The sequence below is a fragment of the Grus americana genome, chromosome 28, assembly GCF_028858705.1.
Source record: "Grus americana isolate bGruAme1 chromosome 28, bGruAme1.mat, whole genome shotgun sequence".
In the NCBI taxonomy this organism is placed as follows: domain Eukaryota; kingdom Metazoa; phylum Chordata; class Aves; order Gruiformes; family Gruidae; genus Grus; species Grus americana.
The window spans coordinates 161,899-189,777 of record NC_072879.1 but is presented as its reverse complement, the minus strand read 5'-3'; the positions used below and the strand labels follow the sequence as shown (position 1 = coordinate 189,777).

The 27,879-nt window shown below is 44.0% G+C and overlaps 3 protein-coding genes across 4 annotated transcripts; 2 read left to right on the top strand and 1 right to left on the bottom strand.

Annotated features, from left to right (window-relative positions):
- Positions 1 to 1,129: 1,129 nt before the first annotated feature.
- Positions 1,130 to 3,714, bottom strand: SMIM7 (small integral membrane protein 7). The gene is made up of 5 exons (XM_054805748.1): positions 3,582 to 3,714; positions 3,441 to 3,482; positions 3,290 to 3,342; positions 2,476 to 2,566; positions 1,130 to 1,885 (listed from the first exon to the last, which is right to left on the bottom strand). The coding sequence occupies exons 1-5, from the start codon at positions 3,605 to 3,607 to the stop codon at positions 1,870 to 1,872; spliced, it is 228 nt and encodes a 75-aa protein (XP_054661723.1). The 5' UTR covers positions 3,608 to 3,714; the 3' UTR covers positions 1,130 to 1,869.
- A 17-nt stretch (positions 3,715 to 3,731) lies between these two features.
- TMEM38A (transmembrane protein 38A) lies at positions 3,732 to 10,742 on the top strand. 2 transcript variants are annotated; one of them, XM_054805747.1, is made up of 7 exons: positions 3,914 to 4,052; positions 5,823 to 5,901; positions 6,275 to 6,431; positions 7,012 to 7,196; positions 7,831 to 7,918; positions 8,025 to 8,142; positions 8,453 to 10,742. In XM_054805747.1, exons 3-7 carry the CDS (start codon positions 6,286 to 6,288, stop codon positions 8,672 to 8,674), a joined length of 759 nt encoding a protein of 252 aa, XP_054661722.1. In that variant the 5' UTR covers positions 3,914 to 4,052; positions 5,823 to 5,901; positions 6,275 to 6,285; the 3' UTR covers positions 8,675 to 10,742. The 2 variants fall into 2 exon arrangements, with proteins under 2 accessions (XP_054661720.1, XP_054661722.1); XM_054805745.1 differs by lacking the exon at positions 5,823 to 5,901 and having other exon boundaries at positions 3,732 to 4,052.
- Positions 10,743 to 18,691: 7,949 nt separating this feature from the next.
- On the top strand, positions 18,692 to 26,480 carry NWD1 (NACHT and WD repeat domain containing 1). The gene is given in 17 exon segments (XM_054805536.1): positions 18,692 to 18,749; positions 20,122 to 20,423; positions 20,554 to 20,885; positions 21,229 to 21,432; positions 21,615 to 21,699; positions 22,267 to 22,384; positions 22,864 to 23,028; positions 23,442 to 23,591; positions 23,594 to 23,638; positions 24,069 to 24,191; positions 24,369 to 24,389; positions 24,392 to 24,517; positions 25,046 to 25,408; positions 25,411 to 25,479; positions 25,482 to 25,544; positions 25,547 to 25,665; positions 26,385 to 26,480. Coding segments are annotated over 17 exon segments (2,439 nt in total).
- The last annotated feature ends 1,399 nt before the right edge of the window (positions 26,481 to 27,879 follow it).

The window sequence follows — 27,879 nt, the reverse complement described above, 5'->3', positions numbered from 1 at the left end:
GCATCCTGCACCACATTGGGTAAGTCATCAACCCAGCACTGAAACTTTCCAAAGCATTTAAGAGCAGCTTACAGTTAACTAATAATTTTTAAAGCACCTGCTTAGGAGCCGAGTGACAGCTTTTAGTCTTTTGAACAATTGAAATCTTGAGGTGACAGCATGCTATTAAGCCACGTAATCTATTTAGAGTGATAAACTCATCCCTATTCCTTTACCAGGAGAGCTTGATCATCCTCCATTTCCTGTATTCAAAGTGTTGCTCCGAAAATCTGTTATGCACAGGATTGACCATTTTTCCAAGTAAGAATTAAACCCCTGAGTCCAAAACCGAGCCTGAGCACTGCAGTGCTGAGTCCAGGGCACTCTAGTGGGTTATGCACAGATGGTGATGGCCGCTTCCACCCCTCCCCTTTAAACGAAGCCTTCCCTTGCCATGTAATGAAGAATATAGACAAAATGTTTTCCAAGAACTATATAAAGTGCTGGATTTTGTTTGGATGCCATGACAAAGCAGCATGCTACTTTTTTTGTTTTCTCATCCAAAAGAATTAGAAAAAGGTTAAACAAGGAGTATGTTTAAACTTAACCTAGGATTTTAAGTATTTCTGTACAGCACAAACCATGCTTGAAGGATCCTTCCCCCCACACATTTTCCTATGTTCATTACAGCAAGGTATCTTCCCTCAAACTATCCTTCCCCTTTGGTGTTTCATTAATATAATGACTTCAGTTAATGCAAAAGAGGGTGACTTGAGTAAATTGCTGCGAGTGCCCAACACTTGTGCCTGACTACCCAACTGCATCCAGCTAAAATTCAAAGTATTTACTAAAACCTGAGCCTCAGAATCATTTAAATAAGGCCTCTCCTTCTCAACAGTCAGACAGATAAAGAAACCAAAGATGAGGAAGCTCTGCTAATAGTTTACAGTTTGATTTAAGATACCCAGTACTGCACACTCTCTTAAATTATCTTGGTGATGCTGGGGAAAAGTTGCTGGTCAAAGAGGCTAATGAATAAAAATAACACAAAAAGCCAGACACAATTACAAGACTTGTTAAAATTTCTCAAAACACACCAATACTGAATTGATTTCTCTTGTAACGGAATGAACACGACATCAAATACATATTTTATCCTTAAATAGAACAACTTTATTCAACCAAATTCAAGACTATTCCAAAACTATTCCTTAGGATTGGCTTATAGAATATTTTTGCTATTTTTCCTATTCAAAATCCCTTACATATTGCTTAGAACAAAAAGATGTTATCTTTGAAATTTTGTTGGAAAAACTGTGAAGGTGAGAATCCAATTTTTCTTAACCATCTTTTTCTATTTCTGCAACAAAACTAAATGGAGTAGGGAGAAGTTACACTGATACTTTGCTCAACTTTATAAAAATGAGAATCAGGAAGTGCAACTTCCAAGTGACCTAGACAACGGTGACATTAGCAGACACATCACGAGCTGGGAGTGAGTAACAACGCAGAGTTTTAAGACTGTAGTCTTCAGTCATGCTCCAACTCTGTCCTGCGTGCTGGGCACCACGCTCTAAGCCTAGCAAAACAATCTGAAGTTCTCTTTATTTCAGTAAAGTTGAAATAATTTTACTTTGAAGATTTTGGCTCAGGGGCCTAAATGCTCAATACCCCTGGGGCAAGCGAAGCAGTATGTATCATATTATTACACGACTGGCTGAAGAGGATGAACATGTCCCGTCCCCTGAGCACGTTAGGAATTTGTACCTAAGAACAGGCCACTATCCCAGGGCTGTATTTTGAAAGTGTTATAAGCTTTTACTTTATAGAAAAGTTATGTTTCCAGCCAAAAGTCTCTTCTAAGTTAACAGACATGTTTGCGGATGACTTTCAAGATCCAAATAACCTAGTGGATGCAACAGGAAAAAAAAAAGTAGATGAGAACCAGGCACAACTGTGAACAGTCACACCAATGCCCTTCCAACTCATGCCACCAGTGCTCATCTGGGCTGTTGGTTTTGCTCCCCCATACATCAGACCATAGAGCTACATAAGTGAAAGGACAGCAGCCTGCTAGCCTGCCTATCAGAACTGAAACCTGCTGTTTCCAGAGACTATTCTCAAGGCTGATTCCATTCTATTACTTGGTGCGTTACCACCACCACCCCCCCAAAATGGAACACATTCCAAAAGTAAAACTGAAATGCTGACCCAAAGGATGATTTATCTCAGCAACCCACAAGGAACACTGTATCTAAGGCTAAATGACTTACATGCTGGCAGAGAAGGTTTTCATGCACTACAGGTGCCCACACTAGCAAAAAATTGTGAGGTCAACCACTGTCTTTTTGAAGATTGAAATAAGTGAAATGAAGAGGAATTATGGAACAAGAGTAGGAGAGAAAGAGATCCAAAAAGAAATATGTGTGCAAGAAAAATCCAAATATATATTACTTCCTATAAACAACTGACCAGATGCTGCACAGCATTACTTACACAATCATGCAGAACATCATGAAGACATTCCACAAGGCAATGAAGATTCGAAAGTATCTGAGACTCAGCAAGAACTCTCTGATATTGTCACCTGAAAATGAAGAGAAGCAGCCCTTGATGTGAAAAATAACTAATACACTGACAAGTCACATTTTCAACACTGCCTGAAAAACATAAGCAACTCCAACAGAAAAAAACCCCAAACAAACAAAATCAAAAAGGTCACACAACAAAAAACTGAAAGTTGAAGTTTTAGGTAAACGATCCATGCTATGTTCAGTGCATCCCTATAAAGGCAGGTGGCAAAATAAGCAATTAATGATAAAAGAGGGTGACACTATTAAAAAGGGAAGGACAGCCCTCTTGTAGTTTCCAGCCTTCCTGGGACTTTTAACCAGCAGTGATACAAAAGAGCGATGCAGGTGCACACACACCAAGATGGAAATTGGTTTGTAGCAGAGCATTACCTCTGTAGCACAGGCACCTATGTTATAAATGCAGAAAGAAAACCACATTTTTGTATTCTTAAAGCACCAATTTGGGATCAACAGTTAGGTTTGTCATGCCTGTATGTAAACATCACAGAGGAAAATTTTAGGTTGCAATTTAGTAAAACAGTTATTCCAGCCACAAAGTAATTCACATCCAAACAAACCGGGGTTGGACGTGTACTTTGGCGCCTTGAAAATGCTTTAACCAAGAATTTCCTTCAGAAAACGCCCATTCCTGTACATATTTAGCCAACCCTGAGCAGAGAGGCAGTCTGTGGCAGCACCCAGACCCCGCTCCGAGGCTCCCGGGTCCCCTCCATTACCGGTCGTGGGTTCCCTCGACTCCTCGCCGAAGCCCTCCGTGTCTCTCTTCCTCCTGCGGGACAGCGAGGGGGGGTCCGTATCAGGTAGGGTGAAGGCGTGTGTCGTGTTCCCCCCCACCCCGCCCCAGCGCCTCCCTCCCCGCCCGCTCACAGCCTGAAGTTGAGCACGGCACCGGCGTTCATCAGCAGCGTCCTAAGGGAGAGACACAGAGAGCGCGTCAGGCACGGCCGGGCCGGGCCGGGCCGAACCGGACCGGGCCACCCCCAACACCCCGGCCCCCGTCCCCGATACCCGCAAAGCAGCAGGTCCCCGATCATGGCGACGGCTCCGGCGGCGGAAGCGGAAGGGGTGGGCGCTGCTGGCACCGGTGCGGCGCCTGCGCTGCCCGGGGGGAACCGGGAGTGGCACCGAGACGGGGGCTCCGCCTCCGAACACCGTCCCGCCGCGGCGGCGGGATTAGGGACCGCCTCACGGGCCTGGGCTGTCCGGTCACGCCTCCCGCCGCCGCCGCCACAGCCCGGTTAGACGCGAGGCCGCGCCCCGGGACGTCCCTCCGGAGGCGGGTCCGGGGGCGGGCCGGGGCGAACGGCGGAGGGAAGGGCGGGCGGACGGGCAGCGCTTCCCGCTACCGCGACGCTATGGAGGTGGCGGGGGCCCTGCAGCTCGGGGAGCTGGCGGCCGCCTTCGCCGCCCTGCCCGTCTTCCCGCTCTTCGACACAGCCTACTTCATCGTCTCCGTCCTCTACCTCAAGTACGAGCCAGGTGAGTGCGGCCCCGCGGCCTTGGCCGTCCGGCCCGGCCCTGGGCGAGGCGGGGGAACCGGCGGCCGCCTCGGAAATCGCCCTGTCAGTCAGGGCCGGGGGCGGGCCGGGCCGGGCGGGGTAAAAAGCTGGTTAAGAGCGGTGAATGACACGGGGCCGTGCGGATGTGAACGTTCCCGTCGTGTTTTCTGAGGCATAAACCTGACGGGTTTTGTGCGTGAACCGGTAATGCTGCCCGCTCTGTACTCCGCAGTTTTCGCTGCAGTCGGCCGTGGTGCCGTGTGTGTGACAGGACTCGGGGCTCGGAGCCTTGCTGTGTTCCTTTTTCAGAGGTTCTGACACGTGTCCAAATACAAATCAGAAAAAACAAGAACTAGACGCTCTGGTTTTTAACATTAATCTTGCTTTTTATTTAAGTTTGGATTCCAACCACATTGAAGCATTTAAGTTCAGTCACTTCTTTGCTGTTATCCTAAGACTGTTACATTTCTGTCCAGTTGCTTGGCTTTTCTATTTTTGTGGCAATACTCTCCTCCTATTTATATACAAAAAGGCTGTAAGTAAAATCTTGGGGTTTTTCCCACCTTCCAGACCATGCTGTATGTGTTCTTAGGCACCCTAACTGACCTCACTTTGTTTGTTCCCCTGGGCTCATCTTGTAAAGATTGATAGATCTGCATCTTAGCTTTCACTTTCTGTGCTGTTGCAATCTGACTATGCCTTGGTCTTTTCCGAACGCCATCTTCTCTATGTATTTTTGATAGCATGTGCACTCTTCATGCTCTGTTTTGAACAGTTTCAGTATAACTGTCTGAATAAATCAGGAGAAAACCCCCCACACTTGGGTATGATTTTTAAATCCTCCAGTTGTGAGATCTCTGTGCTGTACAATCTACACGCTGTTTATTTAAACTCCATGTAAACAGAAGTGCTGGGTTTTTGAGGCATGATCGCTTACAGCTGTCTTCCAGCATTAAGTCCTGAACAGAACAGTTAACAGGCAACCCATATGAAAATAGCTTTTATAAATATGTGAGCCCAGTAATCCACTTGAACTGGATAAGGCTGGGGTGTACTTCTCACTAGATTCCTACACTGCTTCATCCCACAGCTCCTAGGCTGAAGATCAGTGTCAGGACAGTAACGTCCTGTTTCCTCCTTGGAGACAGCATGGCTTTGTGGAGCCAAAGAAAAACAAGCATTACTAAATTTAAGCCTCAAGCTAAACTTCAAGTTCTTATAGAACCAGCTGCATATCATGGCTGTTGCAGCTGTCTCGCTTCCACTGTATTTTCAGCTGGTTCAAATGTCTTTGAGGATGGAGGAATATGAGTAGTCATAGTTTTAGCATACACTGATTCACCTACTGCTATTTAAAGTAGGCCACTGTTAGTGTAATGTTGCATAACATTTTAGCATTCTCTTTTTCTGACTGCCTGTTGCTGCCTTACTGAACAGAGTTTGGTATCTGAAACGCTGCACAAAGGACTCTGTTTCATCACCTCAAACTGCTCCAATCTCACAGAAGTGATGTTCTTGAGAGACTTCCTTGAAGAAGTACAGAGGTGGATCAAAATGGCTAGAGGAATAAAAAAAAAAAGGCAATAGAAGGTTGTGGGAGGAGACCATAACGTATTACCAAATAGTAACACTGTTTTAATATTTAGTTGTGTTTTCAGAGGGCATTTCCAAACTAGTACAGGAGCAAGGAAGAATCCTCAAATCCTCTTCTTTCAAATAAAGATTAAGAATTACTGTTCTATTTTTACAGGTTATCTTATGAATGAAAGAGCTGAACAGATTGTTCATGAATTCTAGAGGGCACCTAGGTTGAAGCAATGGAGAGAATGGTACTAGTATGCATTTTATTTTTAGACTCTTAAAAGACATTGATTTCAAGGGGAAAAATGTTCTTTCTGATTGCAGTAAGTAGCAGCAAACACAGGAGATGAGATAAACTCTTAGCCAATTCCTAAACTTCTAATGACTCAGTTCATTTGAAACCTTAACGGGGGGCCTGCAAGCTATTATCAGACATGTCATTTCTTGGCAGTATCTGGTACTTGTTCGGGTTTCACAGAATACACATTTTTGTATTTTGTTTTACAAGCACTTTTTGACTTATTTTGTTGGAGAACATGCACCGCAAGCCTCTTTCTTAGAGGGTCTTGAAGTTTCTGCTTATTTGCCAAATCCATCTTCTCATGTACAATTTGCTTTCAGGAGCCGTGGAGATGTCTCGTAAGAGCCCTTTTGCCTCCTGGCTTTGTGCCATGCTCCACTGCTTTGGAAGTTACATACTTGCTGATCTGTTACTTGGAGAATCACCTATTGATTACTTCAGTAATAACTCCAGTGTCATCCTGGCCACAGCAGTCTGGTGAGTCTTTTGCATTTCACCTAATTTATTAAGCATGAGATGCCACTGGCCGTGTACGAAACCATCTGGTGTGAAGGGAGGTATTCTGTTTGTGTGACACAGATGTATTATCTTGCTTGGATTAACTGGGGAAAGAAGTGGGTTGAGGTAGTCTTTGAGTCTTTTGTATTCCTAGATCTAGTTTCCAGTTTCTCTGACCAGTTGTCCAGCGCTTTGATTCTATGGGTTGGGTCCAGTCCAATTGCTGGGTGCTTCTATTCATAGCTGCTGCAGCTGAGCTGTGGTCAAACTGCCAAAGCAGCGTGCGCTGCACTGATACCACATATAGTAGAGGAGAGGCACACAGTGAAGATCTGGGGGCATTTTCTTCACTGAGCTAGTGAAATGCGCGCAAATTAACCACGGTTACTCCAAGTTTAATTTCCTTGGTGCGTATGGGTTGTACGTGCTTTCGCATGACAGAACCAGCATTTCCTTCTCCCTGACAGAATTCAGGCTAACACCACCGTACTCTTAATCCTCTCTATGCGTCCCAGATCAGGACAATTTGGTATTTAAACTCTTTGTGGTTTTGTTCCAGGTATTTGATATTCTTTTGTCCCATGAATGTCTTCTACAAGTGTGTTAGCTTTCTGCCTATGAAGCTCATCTTTGTGGCAATGAAGGAGGTGGTGAGAGTTCGCAAAATTGCAGCTGGGGTCCACCACGCTCATCACCGTTACCACCATGGGTGGTTCATTATGGTGGCTACTGGATGGGTCAAAGGTGAAACATGGGATACTCTGACTGCAGCAGGGAGGCACTCACCCTCTAGGGAGGGATGGGAGAATCTGGGAGTGAAGCTTAAGGTGACCCTGTCACTGAGCGCTGACCTGCAGGCTGGTTAGTGGATGTGGTCAGCTGGCTTTGATCTGTTGGGTTCCCTAGAGCACCGGTATTTATTCACACTGGCGGGATGGCTGTCAGCTGAGTCATCATCTAACTTTAATGGAGGTATGAAGAACTGGAGTTGCTATGAAATAAGGGTGTAGAATTCAGAAATTCTTTATTCTTTCTCCTGTGTTTTACTCACTCTGCTTTCAGCTGTATCTTTTCAGGGGGCTTTATCAGTGTTGAAACAGCCCAGACAGTTTTCCTTTAGCTTCTGTCTGGAGCAAGCATTTGAGCATCAGTAAACAGAGGTGAATGCCCTTTTCCTGCATCAGGAAACGCTTTCTAGAAAGTCTAGAAAGCATTTGCCCTGCTCTGTTGTTTTAGGCTAACTTCTTTTAAATTTGGGAAGGATGTCATGAAGCTTTTGTTCCCCTTAGGTTATCCTTATCCCTTGGGGACCTAGGGAAGACAGCAGAGCTCTCTTCTGGTGTGGCAGTTCTAGCTCTTCACTTTTACTATTTCACAGGTTCTGGTGTTGCCTTGTTGTCTAACCTTGAGCAACTGCTGCGTGGGATCTGGAAGCCAGAAACAAACGAAATTCTTCATATGTCCTTGTAAGTAGGTAGCCTGTGAATTCTCTGTCAGCCCAAAAATGGAATTTAAAGAACCATTCAGGACTGGATGCAAACCTCCTAGAAAACATCTTTTTTTCTCTTCTAGCCCTACAAAGGCTAGTCTGTACGGCACAATCCTCTTCACTCTGCAACAAACTCGCTGGCTCCCTATCTCTGAAGCCAACCTCATCTTCTTTTTCACCATGTTCATGATAGTTTGCAAGGTAAGTTTACATCAGGTTTACTACTAACAAATCTACAGAACCAGGGAAAGGGTACAGACCTAAGCTGGGGGTGTTCACCTTCCTAAGTGACTACTGAAGGCATTGGCTGTACGCACCAGGGAAGATCTGCTCAGGAAATTATAGGCTAAATTCTCCCATCATATAGGCAGTATTGTAGAAGATCCTTGTGATATAGCCTTGAGTCATATAGCAATAGGGACTTTTACCTGGGTTAAGTGGAATGTTCCTCATTTGTTAGTATTTCATAGCTGCTGTATGTGATCTTTAAGTATTCACTGTTGCTTGGCAGGTTTTCATGACGGCAACTCACTCTCACGCCTCACCTTTTGCTCCAGTGGAAAGCTTCATCTGCCCAGTTTTCTTTGGCTCTGTTTCCAGTGGACACAATAGTCATCACCATGATCAGCATGGGGCCTCCCATGAGGTTTCCCAGCCTCCACCTCCTCCTGCAAAGTCAAAAGAGGAGCTAAATGAAGGCACAAGGAAACGGAAAGCAAAAAAAGCTGAATAAAAAAGAAACCACGCAGTAAATAGGCCAAGAAAATTCTTCCAGAGCTGACTCTCAAAGCCACCTGTGACCTCCTTTATCCTCCACTCCTTTTCTCTCAGACTCCAGAGGAGAGGTGGAAGCCAGGACACTGCCAGGCGGGTCCCTGAATTTCATTTGTGCTCTCTCTGCTGCTGCTTGCTTCTCGGTCTCTGCCTCTCTATTCCGATCGTATTTTCAGGGATTTGTAGCTTTGTGCCAGGATGATAAGTGGGTGCCAGTTCCCAAGCTGTCAGCAATTATGATGCAGCATTTTCAAATGATGTAAAATCTTTCAGTGTTTATTTATGAATGAACGTAATGGTTTGTGCTTCTGCAACTCCTAAGTTCCTCTGAGTTTTCATTGACCTTTTAGATGTCTACCAAAACAACAAACTGTTTAGACACAATCAATGTGGAAATTGGATTTCATACTCAAGGAACTTAAATGGTCTCATATGAGCCTGATCTAATTTTTCCTAGCTCCCACATCTGCCATATCTCCAATTAATGTGACATTTTATATGCAATAAGGACATCGACTCTGGTGTCCTGGCCAAACTCTGTTTCTCTCAACTAAGTTTCCTCTGATTCTTAATGGATAGAACATTATCACTTTCTTAACTAAGTATGTGTTTGCAAGAGCTCTGAAGCTGTGAAATGCTCCTAGTGCTACATATTGGTATTGTTATTATTCTAAACTGTTGTGTAGCGTTGCTGCACATTGTTAATAATAGTGTGTCCCAGCTCAAACCTGATCATATATAACTAGGGAAGAAGCATAGTTCTGGTTTGTTTGTAATCCTGTGGGATACAAGAAGGGTGTGTGAGTGTAAGTAAGTATTTATTACTATTTATTTATAATTACCAGGGCACCTAATTCATGGACCTGAAACTGGCTTTTTTTAAAACATTGCATCTTTATATAGAGAATTGGATACTTCTAAGTATGGTCCTAAGCCCACAGCTACGTGCTGGTTTGTGCTCAAAGCAGTGTGCTGAAGGCCTGAACGCTCTCACTGGAGGCAGGAAGGAACATCTATATTCTTAAATTAAGATATAAACACTGAAGAAATGCATTTCACACCAGCTGATTAAAACTACTTTAAAGGATTGATAAAAGCACACCAGCTGAAGATACTGATCATCTTTTGTAGCTCCCTTGCAGCCAGACTACTCGTCTGAAAGCAGCTTGTGCCCAGTGAGTGAAGAATATGAAATGCCTTGCATGGCTCAGGGAGGAGTCTGGCAGCTCGTTTGTGTTCTGCTTAGTGAATACTGGCTTTTAGACTGGTTTTAAGCTGTTTTTATAACTGATTTTGTTCTAAAAGTGTCATCTTAAGTATGGCACCGAAAAGAGCAGAACTCGTTCTGAGGATTTTTTAATCACCAAGGGCTGGGATCACTGTGGAGAAAATGTTATGCATGGGGATGCAGCACCAGGCTTTCAGTTAAGCATCATGTTGCCATCCCTAGCAATAAGGTTTGCTGCTGTCGTCTTGGAACTGGGAATACAAATAGGAGGATTCAAGAAAAGCTTTCTTATTTTTTTTGTATCCCTGTTCAAAATTGAAATTGCTGGTTAATTAAAAATAATAATAAAAAAATAAATTCTTGTATACAACCAGATGAAAGCCAGTACAAAAGGTCAAATGATTTGTGGGCTTGGGTTTTGACAGTGCCTTAATTTTGTGAGTTTCCCTCCCCTTCAGTAGAAAACAGGAATTCTACCTGACAACTCAGCTGTCGGGTTTTGCAGATACTGGTCTACTGAAACCTGATGTATCACTAGCATGCACAAGACTATATATGTTTTATGGGATGGCTGATTCAAGGGGAATTTTGTTTTATAAAAGCCGTCAACAAATAAAAATTGTGAAGTGACTCTGATTGTCCACTGGCACTTGAGGAAATACGCGTGTTTCTTTTATTCTCGCCTGTCTCGGAAGCCACGCACTCCTTGATCTACTTAAAGTCTCCTTGACCTAATGACAACATGATTCTAACTGAAGTTTGCCTGAGCGTGTTATAAATAAATGGAAATAACATGGTATACGGAGTTGCAGTATTTCTGTTTAGAACTGGAAAAAAATCAAAATGCTTTGAATGAGCATGAATATTTATTCAGCATGGTACTACTAGCTGCTGCTCTGCCTTCTAAGTGCCAGGGTCCTTGGTCTTCAAAGTCTTTTGGATTAAGTCAAATCATAGCTGCTAACCAAGAACAGATAGGAGAAATACTCCAAGAGATGTGAAAAGTACAGCTATGTACACCTTCAGTACCATATCTGGAACGGGATTAGTACTGAGAAGACAACTGCCATAAAGAAGAGTCACAAATTTCATTTGGTGAAGCCTGTCATAGTGAGAGATGTGGAACCTGTCTTGAATTTCCATGGCTCAGCGCTGGTAGTCTGGTACAATTCCAGACTTCATCCCAAGAAGCAAAATGGATCTTTCAATAGCAGCATATTTTAACCCTTGCTGCAGGGACACAGGGTTTTATGGGGCTGCTTCTACACTTCTGGGAAGCCCTAATTTACCTGTACATACGCTTCTTCCTTAAGACTCTGCTCCAAGCAGAATGAAAATGGTAGCTGGGCATTTCCTAGAGGGATGGAGTTAACTTGCTTCCATGGCACAGAGATGGGAGCAATGAGGAAAACATGATGCATTTGATCTACCTGGCTCACTAAATGAAGACCTGCAAAGGGCTGTTTATTTTCTGAAGGGTTTCGCTTGTCTCCCCCCAGATCTAACCCTTTAAAATGTTTATTAGTCGTCCTAAATTTATCAGAGCAGTTGAGAATATAAATTGCATTAGAGTGTGGGATTTAAAGTCTCTGTATGACCCAACCAATGGAAAAGAGGGTCAGTGCAAGCCTTATGCGTATTAAAAAAATCCCTCCAGGAAAAAGCGCTAGATTTCACATGGTTTAACCATTCTCCTCTCCTGTGACATCCATTTCAGTGGTATGAACACCTTTTGCTCAAGACCTGGATGGAACAATAAACAAGAGCAGGCTGATGAGAGCAGGTATTTCAAGTGCTTTCAAAAATCTTACAATGTCTCAAGAGTCCCATGCTGCACTGGCTGTGCAAAATGTTCCCGGCTCCAAACTCCGCTGCAGTGCAGGGTAGGAGAGAAGCATGCCAGGGCTTAGACTTCCACGGGACAGACGTCATTCCCTGCAAAGATGTTCTGATCTGATAACTCCTGATACTAACTCCAGTGAGATGTAGCTAAATTTAGCAATAGGTTTAATCCTCAAAGAGGCCCTGGTTGCCTGATGGAAAAAGCAAAGTGTTTCAGTTGCTGCTCTCAGCATTTCTTGTTGATTGAGTTTTCCCTTTTCTGTTACACAGAGCGAGCCAAACCCAGCATCTACAGCTTTTTCATCATTGCGGATCAGCTTCTCTACAGCCCTTACTGTATGTGTAGAAAAAAACCAAACCCGTAGGATAATTTTATAGCAAACATTAATAATTCTTCACAGTAAAGTGAAGTAAAAAAAAGGCCAAAGGAATTTCTATACTGAAGAGCTTATGGGAGATAGGACAGAGCCAATACAACAGAGCGCCCAGCTACAGCAACCAGTGTTCTTGTTTTCCCCTTTTCCTTTTATTATTAATGACAACATCTGCATTCTTCCACATTTTGCCCAAAGAGTAACCGAATTATATAATTCAGCAAAGCGGAAAGACCCAGAAGATAAAGACGGATGTTACCTTAGCCATCTCCTGAACAACAGAGAACTTGTTCCTTTTAACACTTGCCAGGTGATCAGCTGCCAAATACCTGCTGCTTTGTCCTGCAGCCTATTTGGTGGCTGTGTGGTGCTTTAAAGGTGTAAAGCACTAGATCAGTGCTAAGAGTGTCAGTACAAATAGCACACAGGATATATGGAAGCATGAAAAATTACAGCTTTATAGGTGTAATAACACAGTAGCTATAATTGTCTGCTTTACAGTTTTTGTGCTATTCTTGAAAGGACCTAACTGGCTACTGTAAGACACAAGACCGAGGATTATACAGAAGGTAAGGCCGGTATAGCATGGCATTTCCTACAACCTTAGATACCCAGCTTTTTGCTGCAGCAAGTATTTCTCTCTCAAGATATTTAGGTCTTTGCCAAAATAGTGAGAAATCAGAATATACATCTATAAAAGATTTTCTAGAAAACTCACAAAAATAGTTTGCATTTAGTATGAGCTTCTTCCATCTCTACTAGGAAGACAGGACACTGCCAAGGCAAACTACTAGAGGTGGAGAAAATAACACTGTTGATACCAAAGCTGAGACAGTCACTGCACACAGAGGGTTGATATTTGCCTCTTTAGGCTGCTCCTGCTATTGGCCCCAAGGAGATCTGGCTTGTCCTGTGTGCCCATCCGCTGTAAGGAAAGACCAATTAAAGGGGTTTGGATTTCATCAGACACCAACAGTATAGTTCTTACTTGGTAAACACCCATAAAATTACCTCCCAGCTAAGAATTTAATCCTGCTCTCGTGTGGTCTGTAAAGGCAGCAGTCTGTGAGCAAGCTGTTGGGGGATGATGGCTCATGGAACAGACAGAAGGTGAGAAAACAAGTTCCCTGTCATGCCAGAGCCCATGCTGCCACCTGACTCACAGTTGCTACTCACTTCACCTCTGTGATGACATTTCTGACAAAAAGGAGATGTTGATAGTGCTACGATCAACTTTCATGAATATCTTTGAGCCTGGTCTCTTTTACACTTGTGCATTTGCATCTTTCACATGTTATCCCTAGAAAAAGTACCATTTGTAACATTTGCTATCATGACCCTTATCTGTTTCTTTTATGTTCCAAAAGAGAGTTTGGGGAGGAAATTTTTTAGAGAGCTTGCAAATGTAATCTTTTAGGAAGAATCAGTGTGAGAGAGTGATTTCATCGTAGCTTTAGGGTACAGGTAGGCTATAGACGTGGCATGCAGGAAAACAGGTCTGATATGTTTACAGGCTTGAACATAGCCTGAGGAAATCCAGAATATCCCTGGAAAAGATTTGGTTGGTTGATTTTGTTTGGTTTTGATCTGCAAATTACAGAAAGCTCACCAGAAACACACACAGTGCGTTCCTGCAGAAAGCAAGCTGCTGCTTTTCCAATTATCCCAGCCCCTGATGCTTCTCAATCGAGCTGGCAGATCTTGACTTTCCAAAAAAAGATCTGCTAGTTGGGGACTTCTGGTCCTACAGTAACCAACTGCTTGAATCAGTGAGTGAGCTAATTTTCTTTGACTTGTTAGTGACAAGAATTGGTGTAATCAGTAATAATGACAGGTATATGCAATGTGAGATGCATCTAGCATGTCACAGATTGCAACGCCTTGAACAGTCTAAAAATCCATTACTTTAGAGTCCTAATGTTGGCTTAAATTAGATTTAGACTAATGTAGGCTAAACCCTAATGTAGGCTCTCTGTAATTTTTGTCTCTTAAGGTAAGATGCTTTGTCTCCCTGCCTGTTTGATTTATGATAGATTAGGATGGCAGTTAATCTCTTCTTATTTGGCTAGATGACTGTGGAGGTTAATCAAGTACTGTCTGCAAAAGGAGCCCATAAATACAGATTACTAATTTTTCTTTAATTATTCCTCCGTTTGCCAGAGGGATGCAGAGGGAGTACAGACAAGGATAGACACCAGCCCCTTAAATCTTGTTTCATGAGATGAGATTTATGAGAAAAGCTATTCTGAACAAATACAGAAACACATATTGAAACACACTGAAATAGCAACGTGCTGTGAAGACTGAAAAACAGACCAGCATGGAAGAAAGACATTGAAAAGCATGCTCTGTGAACACAAGGTGGAAACACCTATTATGGTAGGGCCTCTGCTGAGATGTTTACACCAGTTACCTTCTCTCCCAGTGCATTCCAAGGGCATTTGGACGAAGACGTTATTTTCCTACTTGTTCTCTGTTGCCAGCTGCAGTTTCCTGCCTTTGAGCTCCACAACCGACACTACAGGTGAGCACTGCAGCAGCACACACTGGGCCCCTCGGTGTGGGGATTAGCAGGTGGGTCATGGATGTTGTCCTGCACTATAGAACTCAAAACTAGGAGCAACAGCCAAACAGCTGCTGTCGCTGGAGTTCTACTGTTAGCTGTAGTATCCCTTGGGAAGTCTTTTTTTTCTTCTCTCTTTCTGATTTCTACCTACTTGCTGTTTTTTTCTAAATTATTACATTTTTCTTTCTGCCTTTTCCCATGTGCTGCTTTTTTGGGGATGCTACCCCAGTCCAAACGTAGCCATAAAGCAGTAAATATTTATTGTGCACAATTTAAAAGCATTTTAGTAAATTGACTCTTGCAGAGCTTGACAAAAGGCAAACAGTGACAGAGCACAGGCATACTCCTTGGGTATTAAGAAACCTACTTTAAATGGCTGAGAGTACCTGAACCATAAATGATACTGGTACTTGTAGGCTTACCTGATGCCAAAATGCACAGATGAGTATTTCTAAAATAGCCAATGGCAGCGAACAAAGGGACCTCAGGTGTACAGCACATCTAGTGCCTTAGAGACCCTGGGGATTCTCCCCAAGTGACAAACACAGGTTGCTATAGAGATAGCTGTCCTCTTCAAATACAGATGGATCGCTCCGGGATGCGGTGAAGTTTCACTGCATCTCAGTGGAGACAGTCAACCATTTCCTAGTGTTCCTGTTAAAGTAGCTGAAATTTTCCCAGGCTTTCTTTAAAAAAAGGAGCAAGCCAGCCTTCTGGAGAGAGGCACCTCAAGACTGGCGTTCATTGCCATTAGTCATCTCCTCCCTAACGAGCAGAAGTCAGGGAGTCCAGATCGCAGAATGAGCTTCAGTCCAGATACACGCTGGGATCTTCTCTGTGGGAAGATAGTTCCTCTGCCTTTCCAGCCCTCCAGGCTGGTCTGAATCTTCATCAGCTCAGGTTTTTTCAGGTAAATAAGCTGAAAAGTCCTGAAGCTGCTGAATGCATCAGACACTCTCTCTGCTACAGTCTGCAAAGTGTTACAATGTGGTGAGACTACTGTGCTTGGCAGAGAAGCTGTAAGCTTGCAGCTTCAGTTGAAAGTGAAGATGCCTATAATCTGCTGTATTTTATATACAGCTTTATTCTGTCACACCCAATTTGCAGTTAGAACTTGTCAGAGATGGCAGAATTCTGCATTAATTCAGGAACTAATGGCATTTGCAGCGAAGCCAGATTCAGCTCAGTGCAGCGCAATGCCTGCCTGCACACCAGACAGCGAAGTTTGGATGCTTTCTCGAAACCCTGGGCAACACACATTTGATTCCCATCCACCACTGTAACAGCAAGAAATATTTGTGAAGAACTTTTTTTCTTGGACAATATCCAAATATTTCCCACTTCCTCTGCCTACTGGGACACGGCTGCCAGGCTGAGCTCCTAAAGTGGTAACTGGCAGTGGGTAGCAATGACTCAGATTTTCAGGACTTACAAAACTCAGTTTCCCCTTCTTCTGAAAATCATCCACTCTGTCTCCATTTTTAAATAAGAAAACACAGACAGGCTCTCAATTCCACAAAAAATGCCTTCCAAAGACAGAAAATACTACAGCATCTCCTCCAGTAGGATCTAATGCAATGAGTATGCTTTTTGGACAGTGAGGTGTCTCCAGCCTAAGCAGATAGGTCAGCATTCACAGAAACCGTTAGGGCTGCAGTTTCTGGAAGGGATGTATGAGAACTGCAGACAATCTGAAATTAGTGGGCATGTAAGGATACAGCTAGTGTTAAGATTGTACCTACACCACCTGTCCAAGTTGTCGTAGACCTCATCTATTTTCTAGTTTTGGGTTGAAGGATGTGACATGTGATTGGATTTTCACCAAAAGACAGGGTTATAAGTTAAACTCACTCTCTCACTGTAAGGTTTGGAATTCACATCGGCTGGAGTGTAAAGCGATACAAGGATTTCCCATAACTACTGCAACCTTGGTGAGAGCTAATGAATTATTCCAGGGGTATTATGCTGAGAGTGCTTGCTCCCTGTTGGACAGCAGTGCAGGCATGATAATTCCTAACCCAAGGGAACTCTTCCCTCACCTGACACTGGCACACACTTCATTAGTGATCACTTTTCACTCAGAACAGTCCCAAGGAAAGCTGCAGATACAACCATTCCCCGTCCTAATTTTAGCATTCCCCCTTGTACTACTTTAACACAGTATGTAGTGCCATGAATGTTTACATAATTTGGGGGAGAGAATATTCCAGTTCTGAAGAAATTATAATTTCATATGATAAAACATATATAAAGGATATTTTTCTCCTTACATTCCCCATGTCTTAATTTTGCAGGTGTGAAAAGTATCCATGAATATAAGACCTCTCTATCAGTGAACAAGAGAGAGTGTATGCATGCAGGCACAGGGAGCGAGTGCTCGTGCTTGTGTTCATGTGCATATATGCACTTACTCTTCTTCCTAGTTGCTTTGTCTTCTTAATTTATCTTAAATTTACCTAGTACATTCTTCGATTTAATTCAGTGAATATGTCACTTAAAAGATTTTTCTAGAAAGCGGTAATCTCTTGTAAAAAGCACAGCGGGGAAGTGGCCATAAAAATTTCACAGACTTGACTCTGTATGAAAAGATTCCCCGTGGGTAGAATTGCTTTATTGTGGCTATTTATCACTGCTGAGATGGCCAACAGCGTGGCTGAGTGGTCTTAAAATAGGATGGAGGATTTGCCGCAGTAAGATGTAAGGAACACATTTTTCTGGATCAATGCTGCTGTACTGTATTCTATAATTATGCAATTCAAAATTTCCAGATCCAGAGTTTTCATATTAGCAAATGAAAACAAAGTGTGACGAGCCAGTATAGAACCCTGAAAATGCCCTCGCATTGGTAATGGGCACAAGCCTGCAGACATCTGGAAACCACAGTTCTACAAGACTTAACCACATCATCTATATGAAACTCAACACAGATTAGATGATAGCAACACAAACTGCATTTTTGCTGTAAGGTCTAACATGACACATAAAAAAAGTAAAAACCTGGCTCCAAATTCTTCTGGTGTGCTGCACATATCCTTCTGTGCAGACATGGCTACAGAAAGAGAGACCCTCCTGGAGAAAGCATATGCAGAAGCACAGGCCTTCTGCCAGAAGCACAGCCTAACGTTTGAGGTAAATCACTTCTCTCCTGTCTGTCTTGTCCAAAGGCCATCAAAATATGTGGGATGGAGGGAAAAAAAAACCAAACCAAAATGCTCATAGGTTTTCCATCTCCTTAGAAGCCTCTTAGCCTCAAATACTGCTGCACCAATTTCCTAGAACTTTTGGATAAAGTCTATTTGTATGCTTGAGTTGTATGGATTTCAATGCAGAGTTAGGTGGCTAATCATCTTCAAGAACCTGGACACAAAGGTTTACATCATCCTTTTGTTTCTATATTCAACTGGAAAAAAAAGTTCCATGGATAAACTCCACTGGATATACTTCAGGGGTAGCTGAACTAGTCCTAATTATATTCATTTGCATAAAAGGGGCTGTTGAAATGTGGGAGATCCTTATCTTTTATGGTAGAAGATAGGCTTGAAATGTTGCAGCAAATAACCTACAGTCTTGAGGTTCCTTGTCCTGAAAGACTAAGTTACTTACTTGGTCATCCATGGTCCAAATCCCTAAGTCTTTCACAGGAGAAATCCCCACTGAGAAATTTTGAATATCTCAGCATCTCCTGCAGAGTTCCAGTAATTAAAGTTGCATATCACTAGTGTTCAGACTGATGTAAAAATTAAACGTGATAGATTGACTTAATTTTCCCATGTCACTGTTTTTATGATCGTATTGACTAGTCTAAGAATCTTAAAAAAAATATTTTTGTGCAGATAATTGACTCAAGAGGGGGTATTTCTGAGCTTGTAGACCCTGATCACAGAAACACACAACTCCGGAGGAAACTGAAGCCTGTCAGATACTGTCAGCTGGTCCCACCTTCATTGCGGTGCACACTCAGTCCCTATGGCTAGAGTGAGACATACAGGGCAGTCCACGCACACTCAGAAGGTCTACTGCACAAGTAAGGTGGTTTTCAAAAGTAATTAGCTTGCCCAAGCAGCTTCACAAATCAGCTAGCTAATGGGGCTGAGGTGTCAATAACTGCCAGTAGTCCCTAAAAGACAGAAGAAGCCCTGACAGGCACACAGACATAGTCCAGCCCTGAACTCAGAGTCTCTTCAGAGCAGAAGATAACGGGTTGTGTGTATTAACTAGCAGATATAAGAGGTGGATGGAGATACACATAAAGCAAGCTCTTGCTCCAAGCTTGCTTCCTGCCCAATACCTCAATATTGAGGAGGTTTTCTCAGTAACCAAGGAATAAAGACAAATTCCCCGTGCAAAGAACCAGAAATGAAAATGCCATAGCAGCCACCAGGGATCACCCTGCAAGCTGATACCTGTTCCATGCTTCTGCCCTACTCAAAGCCCTCTAATTGCTCCATCTAACCACTGAAAGCTCCCAACAGCAGCAGCCCACCTCAGCTTCCTTGAAGCACCTTGGTGACAGCTCCGAACAGAAACCTACGCCCAGAACTTTAAGCCTTGCAGAAGGGGAGAGGAGGCTGAGACACCTGCAGAAGTGCCAGGTTACTTCCTCAGGTTGTTTTGGTTTTAGAAAGGGAGAAAGAAGGGTTTGCTGAACAAAGAGGATAAACATGCAGTCCCAGGGGGCATAATTGAAGCCACAAGTAAATAAATAAGCAATTAAGTATTTGTGCAAGTTGTGCCTGATTTCCCGAGACACTTCCACCAGAGGCCAGCAATGGAGAGGCAGAGACCACAAGAGCCTCACCGCAGCATTACTGCACCCATAAGCTCACCATCACTGAGCTCCCTGAAGCTCACACCTCTGTTAGCAGCACTGTATCACATATGCCAATGGCACTAGTAGGCACTCGGGCAGTGTCTTCCTCAGACAAAATCCCAGTAGAGCCAGCCATAAAGGTTTGACTACTCCCTCTCTCCTTTACACACACCAGAAGGGCACTGCTCAAGGATTACACTGTGGGTTTGAGCTGTCAGGGAGGACAGCTGTTTGTTTCAAGACAACATCAGATTGTATACAACAGGAGACCTGCAGGGAAGGAAGAGACTTGCTAACTATCTGTCATAACCTGAATCCTGAGGAGGGAGGTTGGTGCTGACCAGCAAACAGTAAAACACCAGATAGAAATGTTTCTCCTTCTTCCCCCCAGTGTCCTTTACCACATCCAGGAGCATGCCTAGCTCGGAGGACATGGGGAATGCTGACCTGCTACCATCATGTGAAATACAGAAGGACCAAGGGATGTCACATTAATGTTGATGGATGGCTTTTCCTGTGCTCTGTTCTGAAACTGAATGCTCACATCTTTGAGGGTTTTTTAATTTATTTTGGGGTTTTTTTGTAGTGATTGAATGGGAGATTGAACAAGGTCTCCTCAATACCCAGGAGGGCAATCCATGGGCTTTCATATTCCTCAGAGAGGTTGAGGATTCCAACAAACAAATTGGGCAAGGGACAAACAGTGAGCTGTTAGAAAAAGAGGACAATTTGGATAGTGAAGCAAAACAGCTGCTCAGCAACCTTGAAGCAAAAATTGCAAGCCAGTATCCCAAACACCTCAAAGTACACACAATGGCATACAGAAAAGACTTTGGGAACCCTCAGTGCAAGGAGAATAACAAATACCCGAAACAACTTTGTGAGCAGGTCGCTGCAGGTTTTAGAGAATCTTCAATACTGAGGACAGATCAGCGAGGAGCCAGGGTGACTTCTGCAGGAGCTGGGCCACCACACAGCTCTGGGCCTGAAGAACTGCAGATTTTTCTGTGGGAGACAGAATTTATTAGATAATGTTTCTCACCTTATTACGCAGAACAATGATAAAACCCACACAACTCTCATCCTTTATGGGCCACCAGGCTGTGGAAAAACAGCTGTGATGTGCAAACTATCTGAGCAGATGCAAACTGGTTTAGGGCAAGACAGTGTAGTTGTGATTCGTTTGCTGGGGACATCCCAGCTCAGGTCTGCCATTCACAGCCTGCTGAGGGACATTTGTCTCCAAGTGTGTTTAGCATTTGATTTGCCATCACCTCCAAACCAGACCAAACAGGCTTGCAGTGATTTAGTCTCGGTCCTCCCATATTTCCTGCTGTTCATAGGGAATATGTCTAGATACAGCCAAACCCAGTCAAAGCTCTCAGTTCTTTGAGACTGTGAATGCGTTCATACATATATTTAGCAAGCATGACATTCTTCTTGTACCTGGCAGCCTATCTAAAATACTGTCTTGAAGGGAGACGTTCTGGGATTACTTGGAAAAGGAAATCAATCTCCAGGGTCTAAGCTCTGAGCTGTGATTGCCATGTGTGCATGTGAGCTAGTGAGATTTTTGGTGACTGGTACTTTTGAACTGCCAGAGAAACCACTCACCCTCCCGCTGAGGATATCAGCGTAAACAGTAAGGAGGAGGATAAATAATTTCCTTTCATATATCACACTTCACTTGCAGAAATGGGCTGTCAGACATGGAGCTGAAGGACATTTTATCCCTTAAGGATGAAGTTCTTATAGAGAATCACCACAGCCACCTTCCTTCAAATAAAACTATCCTGCGCCATCCTCCTCTCCACTGGGCACAGCTATGCAGTGACATGGGAGAGTGTCTGGAAGAAGGGACGGCAGATGGCTTCACCCTTCTTTGCTTTGCACACAGGTACTCTTAGTGGGCAGAGAATGAGATGCCAAACCTCTGAGTATGGGACGTTCCCATCCTGGGCTTTTGGGCATCCCACCTAGACTCCTCATCCTTCTTAAACTCTGTCAGTGCTGAGACTCTAGAAAAAAACCAGCTCTAGCTCCCTGTTCCAGTACAGCTATTACTTTTGCCCTTCCCAGGCAATTTGTTGAAATGGTGGAGAATCATTATCTATCAAAACAAGACCAAATCAAGAGACATTTTCTCCTGGCAAATTTCTTCAAAGGGACTTGAAGCTGGGGAAAGAAGAAACCCCATACACTGCCGCACTTTAGCAGGACTTCGAACGCCAACAGGAAGCTGAGGAATATCAGCAGGCATTTCCATACCTGTAAACTCCGGACCAGGGCTCTGTGTCTCCAGACTGCTAGACAGGGTCTGAAATCAGAAGACAACAGAAATAACAGTAAATGACACTATTCAGTGCTTTCAGCAATGCCAAAGATATATACATATATATATATATTTTTATATATTTAAACAGGTATCTCCAATCAAGGAGACCTACAGTCATTTTACAAACTTTGTTATGCCGTCTTTGCATATGCAAAAGGCTACTGCAACAAGGAAGGAAGTAATTTATTATTCACATCTGCAGAAAGGCAGCCTGCCTTAGATTGTAGCAAGAGAAATTCAGAGTCATAAAAAACATTTTCTATTAACAGGAAAACAATGAAAGTGCTGGAAGTGCTGTCCGGCATTCCATGAGATACCATCGAGCACTGAAGTTATGAAAGCAAACAGATTAATCCACAAGCCATGTCTCAAATCCGCTGTTCTGGTTACTCCTAGGTAGCCCCTCAGGCACTCTGGTTCTCTGATACTGTTGCAAATCTGAGGAAGTTGAGTGAATTGCCTTTTTATTTGCTTAATGCTGGAGGAATTAAGGAGATAAAATGGAATGTGCTGGGTAAGGACTGGGCAAGAGGGGGTACACTGTGCTTTGCAGAGGCATGCTTCATCCCTACAGCCACAGCTAAGAACCACAACCTTTCTGCACAGCACCCATAACCCCTGTGAGGAGGAAGCTTGAAAAAGAGAAATAAGCTAACTTTTATGAACTGTTATTCTAGAATTACCACCACTTCCTTTAGTAGCCGAAAGAAATTACCTAGATCCTCCAAACGCTGAGAAGAAAATACATAGAAAAACCTAACAAATTAAAAAAAAAAACCAATCCACACAGAGCATTGGAGAGGCTAAATAAGGAACTGTGACAATGGGAGCCCTCCACTTCCTCAGCAAATGAGTCCTAGTTCCAGTGCTAGTGGCTGTTAATCCTTCTACTCCCTTCCTCCCCAAGAAAGCATTTTTTATCTCAGTCTTTTCAGGATAATCGTGCATGCTCAGGGCTGATGTTCTCTGCTCTAGGAGTATTTCTTTCTGCAGGGAATACGAACTGGATCAGCTGTAAACCAATTGTCTCTGGAATAGAGAACATTGTTGATGACTTTGCCACACATACCAAATGCATCAGCTGTCCAGAACTACGCCTTGTGCAGGACACACTTCTCCTTTTGAAGCCTGCAGTCAGCAGTAGACACAGCCCTGGAGGTAACAGCTATCTCAAAGTGACAGAGCGTGATGCAAAGGTTTACCAGAGCAAAGAACTGAAATTTTCAATTCCAAGTAAAAGTACTGTTCTGAGGAATTGCAACCAGTGACAAAATGCTCTGTTCTGGGATCCATCAAAAGACTTATAAACGCCTTGTTCTGGTAGAGGAGAGGGTACACAGTGCTATCTTCTCCTCAGGTACCAACTCCTCCCCAAGGGGAAAAATTCTGCCACACCGTTACATTTGCCTGTGTTTTACACTATAGCCTTCCTTATATGATTGAAGTTCCTGGCTAGATAAGGCCAGCTCAGTTCATTTCATACTGTGCATCACATAAAATACAACTACGGTAGCTCTCACAGCCCCACCACAGTCAAGTTCTAGAATACTGTTTTGTCTCTGCCTTCTTAGAAGTAAGTTTAATATACACAGAAATGTTGGTCAGGCTTCTTTTTTTCGTGCCTTCTTACCCAAAGGTAATAGGGAAGCTGTGCCAGCAGCGTCTGAGCTGGTGCAGTGTCTGTCCCTACCCTGTTCTCATTCCACTGCGTGGATTTCTCCAGGACCTGGTGGACCCCTACACACAACACTCACCAGATTCCTCAAAGGTAGAATTAGTCCTGGGGGCAGATACAGCCCAAGAAAATAACTAATCATCCATCTGTTGTGAATGAGATCCAAGAAACATAATAAATAAACAGAGCAAGAAGGAGAGAACATCTATTTCTGTAGAAATGCAGTTTGGCCCGTGAGCTTACACAAAGGCAGGATAAAGGTCCATTTGCCTTCGTGCTCAGTCATGCACCAATCCCATTCGCAATTGCTTCAACAAATGAGGATAAAGTGGGTCATTTTGTTGTCAGGACAACAAAAGCACACACTGACCTAGATATGTCTGAGGGAACCTAATCTTGCTCTCAGCACAGACTGTGGGGTTCAGACAGTATAGGGGGGTTCCAGATGGGGAAACAATCTCAGAATGTCTTGTCTCTGTCTGTGGTACCAAGGGAAGCCTCTCCTCTTTGTGTGTCCTGGCAGGTGTCACAGTGATGGCACTTAGTTCTGATTACCGGCTGCTGGTGGCAGGTTCCCAGGATGGCTCAATGCTTGTCTGGAACATGGAAGTTTTTGAGATGCCGCACACTCTCCCTGGGCACTCCAGTGAGACTTCTCCACTTTTTCATGGTTGAAAAGCTCTTTTCATGTCTGAAAAGAGCTCTGACAGCTTGGTGATCCTTGAACTGTAGGCACACAGACACCTCCCAGCTGCGAGCATTCTCCCAATTGCTGAAAGCACTGAGAATCCCTCCTTTTGCAAATCCTCCTCTTATTTCATAGCTGAGGTGAGGTGTGTGAAAGTGGAAAAGGAACCTGTGCTGTTTCAGCTGCCATGGATCACAGTCTGCGCATCTGGAATTTGATTTCTGGCAGAGCAAGGTTTATTATCCAGGATACACATATCAACGAACAGCCCTCATCACCTTCATGTGGACAGGGGCACATGATTATATATATTCTTTCTCAGATACAAAGGTACGGCCAGTCTTTAACATAAAGCATGCTGAAAGAATAAGAACTTTAGAAGTCACAGCCACAATCATGAAGATTGTAGACAGAAAAGCTAGAGTGCCAAATACAGGCGGCGCTGAACTGTCCCATGGGGGGGAACTACATCTATTTTACCCAACCTGAAGACAGAGATAAAGTCATTATCTGGAACGCTACAGAAGGTGAACTGCGTCTCAGAAACACTGCATCAAATTAAGCCTGCATATGGGGCAGGAGAGAAACAAGCCAACTCCAAGAGGCAGCAAAGGTAGGGTTAGCTTTCCAAGCATATGATGGTCTGCTCCTTTCTGCTTTTTCTAAGCATGAGATTTAGGAAAAATTGTTTCAGGCTTGGAGAGCTTTTTAATCTCTGCTCTAAAGTTTTTGTCTAGCTTATTATGACATGGGAAAACTGGAAATATGAATAATATGCAAATTATTTCACAAACAAAGAAGCCAATCATGAGCCCCATCTGAGGGAAAACATTTGCACGGAGTTGGAGGAAGAACAGTGTTGCTGATTTCCTTGTGTTTCACAGGTGAAGTGTGTGATATGCTGGACACCTCTGCCCCAGTGAGATCTCTGGAAATAGCCAAGCAAAACCACCTCCTTTTTGCAGGGCTTGTAACTGGAACAGTCCTCATCTTTCCACTGAACTCCAGGCAGGATGGAGCATGCATCCCACTTCCAGAGTCACAGAAAGCAGTCAACAGCATGGCAATCAAGGAGCAGGGAAAGCAGCTTGCCATAGCATACGATGATTTAGTCCTTATGCTGGATATTAACCCTGCAGATCCATGCCCAGTGATCAACAGGATCACCTACACCTTTAGGTCCCTGGCTCTCTGGCTTCTAGAGTGGCTGTCCTTGCAGATTGCAGAGTCCCATAAGGCATGACTAGCAGGGCCTAGTCCTTTATGACTGCCCTCAGGCCCAAGTGTTTCCTTTGGAAGGTCACAGAAGCAGATCTGTTTGGAAAGCAGCCACGGAGAGCAGTGGGCACTCAGTTGATCTGAAGATTCCCTGCAGTGTCTCTGGGACTTGGAGTTCTCTCAGCAGGAACATGAGATGTGCTATTATAAGGTGGTGAGACCATGAATAGTTGATTACTGCCCTGTCAGTAATCAACTGAGAGGATTCCCAGCTCTCAAAGAAAATACCCAATCCTGTGTGTAGCTGTTCAGACTGACAGGCAGCAACCTATTCTCAGCATCTAGGTCTGACTTTAAAGCATCCTTACACCTAGATACTCTATTGCAGTGTCACTGCTGTCTAAGTGAATGAGTGCTGTTAACACCACTCTGACACCAAACGTAAGTCATAGGAGTTATTTTTCTACAGCTTATTACTGCTTATTTAGCCGGTGTAAGCTGGATAACACAAATCAGTGAAGAGAATGAGCCTTCACAAGTTAACAAGAGCAACAGAAGGGGTAAATTGGGCAAGATCAGGAGAATCGAGTAAGGGGGAAAAAAAAGTGACGGTGTAGGCTGGATCAACGCTGTTACTCTTTCACCTGACAATAGACCACAAATGTGTCTGAGCTACCCCTTTCCATAGGTGGAATAATGGGCTTTTGTACAGTCATACTAGGCTCTCTTTCCTGCACAGTGCTTCACAAGCTAGAGGCTTTATTTTGTGATACCTCCCATCCTCCTTCCAGGATCACTCCTGTAAAAATCTTTATTTGTTACCTCTGTTCTTAAGCACTGAATACTCTAAGGCATCATCACTTCAACCTGTAGTTACCAGCACAACAATCTAATCCTGACCATCCATTTTCAGCCCACAGCCCTCCTAAAAAGCATTGCTGTGCTTGCTTCTCAAAAGATGATAAGTACTTGTACACTGGGATGCTGGATCAGTCCATTACAGTCTGGGATGTTGCAAGTGGTGAGTAATTGTGAAATGCAAGCAACAACGAGAAAGTCTGTACTCCCTCCCATATTAAACAGGCTTGTAGCATCCTTCATGTTGTAAGACGGGAAACATGTCACCCAGCAACAGTTTGTGCAAGTATCAGAACAGAGGCTAGACTACTGAATCTAGAGGTAGCGTCTCAGCACTGTAACTGGAAGCTGCAATTGCAAGACTACTGTTGGGAGTTTTCCAGCACATCGTAGAGAAAAATATTCTGGGTTCAAATATCAGCAGTGAGTTTAAGGGCAAAGCAAGAAGAGTCTCTGTAAGATTCTATTATGCAAACCATCTATAATGCTCTAAGGAGAAACAAGCAGCTTGGATTATTTTTTTCCCTCTCCTCCTTGCTCTTCATGTGACCCAGTCTTACCGAGTTCAAATCGTCTGGTGACGAGGGACCATTTGAGGAAAGTGGCATATTTTAAGTCCAATCCTACTCCACAGTAAATGGTTTCTTCTGAGCTTGGTTTCCACAGGTGCCTTGCTGGCTGTCGAGTGTGTATATACAACTGCTAATGGAACTGTACCAACTGCAGATGGATTTGTTGCAATAACAAAAGTTGGTTATATAAATCATGAGAAGTTTCACTGTCCCAAGACCACCCCTCCTCAGTATAACCCATTCCAGAACATTGTGGCAGCGTGTACGGTAAAATCCAGACAGAAAGACAGGGAAAACTCAAGGAAGCAACAGTACGACCAAGGAAGTTCTTCTGGGACCCTGATTCCTACCAGCAAGCTCTCTTAAATCCGTTCAGCGGTGTAAAAAGCTAAGATGAATAAGATAAACCAGCATCAACACCTAGGACTGAGCCTGCGGGTTTCTCTTTCTACCTTTTTGCCTTAGTGTTTCAGAATTACAATATTAAAATCGCTGAAAACTCCCTTGCTGTGGTTATTCAGAGTCTGTTGATACCTTGGCACAATACTACTGCTGTCACGTAGTAAGTACTATTACCATAGTAATAACCATGTAAGAAAGTTAAATAAGAAAAAAAGAAGCCAAACCAACCCTAACCCCCCCATTTCATCCAGCCGCACCAGAACGGGCACTACAGCTCGGTGCGGACCACCGATGGCAGCCCGACCGGAGCTCAGAAGCCGTCGGCGGGCACTCGGCACTGCGGCTTTCCCGCGCCCCTCCTCGGCGCTCCCCTTCCCGCGAGGCCACCGGTTCCCGGCACAGAGGCACCGGGGACTTGGGCCGCCACCGCCCCCTCGGGGGCCCGGCTCCAGCCCCAGCACCACCAGCCCGGTGCGCGCTCACCCCGCCGGCGCCGGATCCCCAGTGATCCCCTCCGCTCCTTCAGGCCGCTCAGGGGGCCGGGGCCCGGGCTGCGCCGCTCCCGCAGCCGCCAAGCAGCCGCCTAGGGAGCGGCT

Excerpts from the sequence above, each read along its gene's own strand:
- TMEM38A (XM_054805745.1), top strand. The coding sequence starts at position 3,929 with ATGGAGGTGGCGGGGGCCCTGCAGCTCGGGGAGCTGGCGGCCGCCTTC. Across the intron at positions 6,432-7,011 it reads ATCCTGGCCACAGCAGTCTG|GTATTTGATATTCTTTTGTC; the intron begins GTGAGTCTTTTG and ends GTTTTGTTCCAG. Across the intron at positions 7,919-8,024 it reads GAAATTCTTCATATGTCCTT|CCCTACAAAGGCTAGTCTGT; the intron begins GTAAGTAGGTAG and ends TTTCTCTTCTAG.
- SMIM7 (XM_054805748.1), bottom strand. The coding sequence starts at position 3,607 with ATGATCGGGGACCTGCTGCTTTGCGG. Across the intron at positions 3,343-3,440 it reads GCCGTGCTCAACTTCAGGCT|GAGGAAGAGAGACACGGAGG; the intron begins GTGAGCGGGCGG and ends GCTGTCCCGCAG. Across the intron at positions 2,567-3,289 it reads GTCGAGGGAACCCACGACCG|GTGACAATATCAGAGAGTTC; the intron begins GTAATGGAGGGG and ends CTTCATTTTCAG.